The sequence below is a fragment of the Pinus tabuliformis genome, chromosome 6, assembly GCF_031772625.1.
Source record: "Pinus tabuliformis cultivar Carrire ecotype Pingquan chromosome 6, CPIR1, whole genome shotgun sequence".
Taxonomy (NCBI): domain Eukaryota; kingdom Viridiplantae; phylum Streptophyta; class Pinopsida; order Pinales; family Pinaceae; genus Pinus; species Pinus tabuliformis.
In genome coordinates this window covers 2,018,430,719-2,018,433,399 of record NC_142292.1, presented here as the reverse complement: position 1 = coordinate 2,018,433,399, position 2,681 = coordinate 2,018,430,719, and the positions used below count along the sequence as shown (strand labels likewise).

At 38.0% G+C, this 2,681-nt stretch overlaps 1 protein-coding gene across 1 annotated transcript; it reads right to left on the bottom strand.

The window, feature by feature from the left end:
* Positions 1-585: 585 nt before the first annotated feature.
* Positions 586-2,109, bottom strand: LOC149267348 (protein PMR5-like). Its single transcript, XM_089398593.1, has 4 exons — positions 1,910-2,109; positions 1,651-1,820; positions 1,379-1,537; positions 586-1,153 (listed from the first exon to the last, which is right to left on the bottom strand). Exons 3-4 carry the CDS (start codon positions 1,522-1,524, stop codon positions 817-819), a joined length of 483 nt encoding a protein of 160 aa, XP_089254719.1. The 5' UTR covers positions 1,525-1,537; positions 1,651-1,820; positions 1,910-2,109; the 3' UTR covers positions 586-816.
* Between the last annotated feature and the right edge of the window lie 572 nt (positions 2,110-2,681).

The following is a 2,681-nucleotide window of genomic DNA, read 5'->3' as shown; positions in this document are numbered from 1 at the left end:
GCTAAATCACCACAATGAAATGTTAAAACTTCAAGCCTAGAAAAATACCAGAGTGCTTTATTCAGGTTCATAGCACCAGTATGCCTGATTCTATATATAAACCTAGCCTAGAGGAACAGAGTCGTCCATAGTCTCAAGTAGTAGAAGAAACTGCAAATTTTCCAAACCTAGAATCTCCCTACAAAACTCTTATTCATAAACAGAAAACCAGACTTAACCAAAATCTACACAAAAAATGTTAACCAAACACATTCAAATGTGTGAGCATGTAAAGTCAACACAACAACTAAGGTGAAAATTTTGCAAAACAGCCAAATCAAAACGTTGATAGTCATCATACACCCATACGGTAACGAATACAAGTGAATAACAACTCATTCCAGAAATCTTCAATCTAGAGCAACCCAACAAGTAAATTTTTGTTTCCATCACAACCCAATACAGGAATAAGCATAATTTTGTGATTTTTTTCTTTCACGTTTTACTGAAATAAGTTCAAATCAATGTTTGCGATGACCAAGAAAGCTCAAGCCAGACTTGGAGTGCAAGCCAAGGAAGAGGCAAGGGAAGAGGAATGATGTGGCATGGGACAATGTCAAGGGGTAGCCGGGGAATGGCAGGATCAAAGGCTTTGGGCTTTCATCCAGGTATGGTTTCTGGTGATACTTATGGCTTTGACAGGATTGGAATGGGCCCTGTGGATGGGTTTGCAATGCCAGATATGTTTACTGCTCCAGCGAGTCAAGGCAGAGGATTTCCTCCTTATGGCCAACCAGGTCCCAGATTTGGCCCAGTTTCAGGGATCAATAAGAATTATCAATTCCCTACACCCTTGGAAAGCAAAGTGACATACAGAAGCTCGTTCCATGTATCAAGGACGCTTGGTAAACACCAATGGCTACAATCTGCAAACTGCTCAGGATGCTGCTTCTCATCACTAGTAACGGTACTACTGTAAATTGAAGGGTGACCATCTTTGCGAAATTGGGATAGTCCTGTGATATCCAGCAGAGTAACAGGAAAAATCATAGTCCCTATAACTTCCTTCACTATGGGCACCTGAGGAATCACTGGAGGCGAGTATCCTTCAAATTGCACTGGTTCAGTCTGACCATAGCATTTCTGCCCGTTCTTCTGATTCCAATAAATTGGGCTGCACATTTACATCAATTTTATGAGGAAAACCATTTCGTATACCTAAAATAAGAGCCATAGCTACTTGAATAGATTTCATGAATATCTTGGAATTTGATCTATCATAAGAACAGTTATATTTTTTTAAAGCTTAAACTTCCAATTCCAAAATATTCATGAAAACTGCAATCCACATCAAAAATGCCCTATAATATATACAATGTGTGTTTGTATAAAGATTTACTTGTAATGTGTAGGGGACGAGGTGCTAAAGAAGACAAGTGATTTTTTGGGATCGATATTTGCAGGTATCCAGTTTGCCCACGTCGCCAATGCCCTCTTGTAAGCCACAAGTGGATCCATGTTTGTGTAAAGCTGATTGTTAGCCATGATTAGGTCCCATCTGTCCAACCACATTCCAAACTATTACATTTTTAATATCATTTACAGCACTAAATTTGGCTGCCCCTTGTTGAAAATTTTAATCAGAAAGTTCAGAGTTTTGATACTTCCTACCTTTGATCTTGCCACCAATGGGATGACTCAAAAACCAATACATCGACTCCTTTCCAGTAAACACCATTATCCGCAAGAGTGTCCAGATTGAGAATTCTCTGGTTCTAACTGTTATTGTGCAGATCAACCAGAAGTGGAGCCCAGAAAAACTCCACAGAAGCATCATAATCCTTTTTAGAGAAAGAAGATTGTAAGACTTCATTACTCACCATATAATCAAATGCACAACTATCCATGGAAACTACATTTATCAGCTTACCAGGGCCTTGAATATTGAAGCTTGTTGACTAACAGTTTTCTTATTGCTAGGAATCACTGCTTGAAGCATGCAGACCATGGATTCCCATTGGTTTTGACTTATTGAGTCTCCAACAAACATTAATCGCTTTCCTCTTAACCGCTCTAGCAGATTTTTGGCATTGAAACTGAAACACCATATACAGAAAAGTCCAAATCCTTTTATTCTCATATACAATATCACCTTGTTTTTTATCCATTTATTTTCATATGCAATATCACCTTGTTTTTTTTCATTTCATTTCCTTTTAGCATAAATGCAATGCAAAAGAGAAGATACTTCTAGGTAGGCTAATTTGTTTGCATTTTTATTTGCGGGGTTTATTTTGATTTCTGAAATATTTTGGAATAGAAATGATTGAGGTAAAAAACTGATATTTTTTATTTTGGAATGGGATAAATAAGAGGAGATGTAGCACCAAAACTCTTGGCAATCCCCATAGACCCTTTGGAATTTCTCCACTGAACTTATTGTTTGCCAGTCTAAACCAAAGAAGACTTGTACAATTCCCATATACCTCTAATATGCTACCATTTAGCCTATTGTTGATCACATTAGAATTTGAAGCTTTCCCCCATTACAGAGCTGGGTTGGCAATGGCCCACTTAACTGGTTTTTAGATAAATCCAAAACCTCAAATTGGTTCTTGCTTCAAAGCTTCTGAGGAATTTGCCCAGTGAGCGAATTGCGAAACAATTTCAGAGTTTTCAACAAGGTCGGCTCAACAATCCCT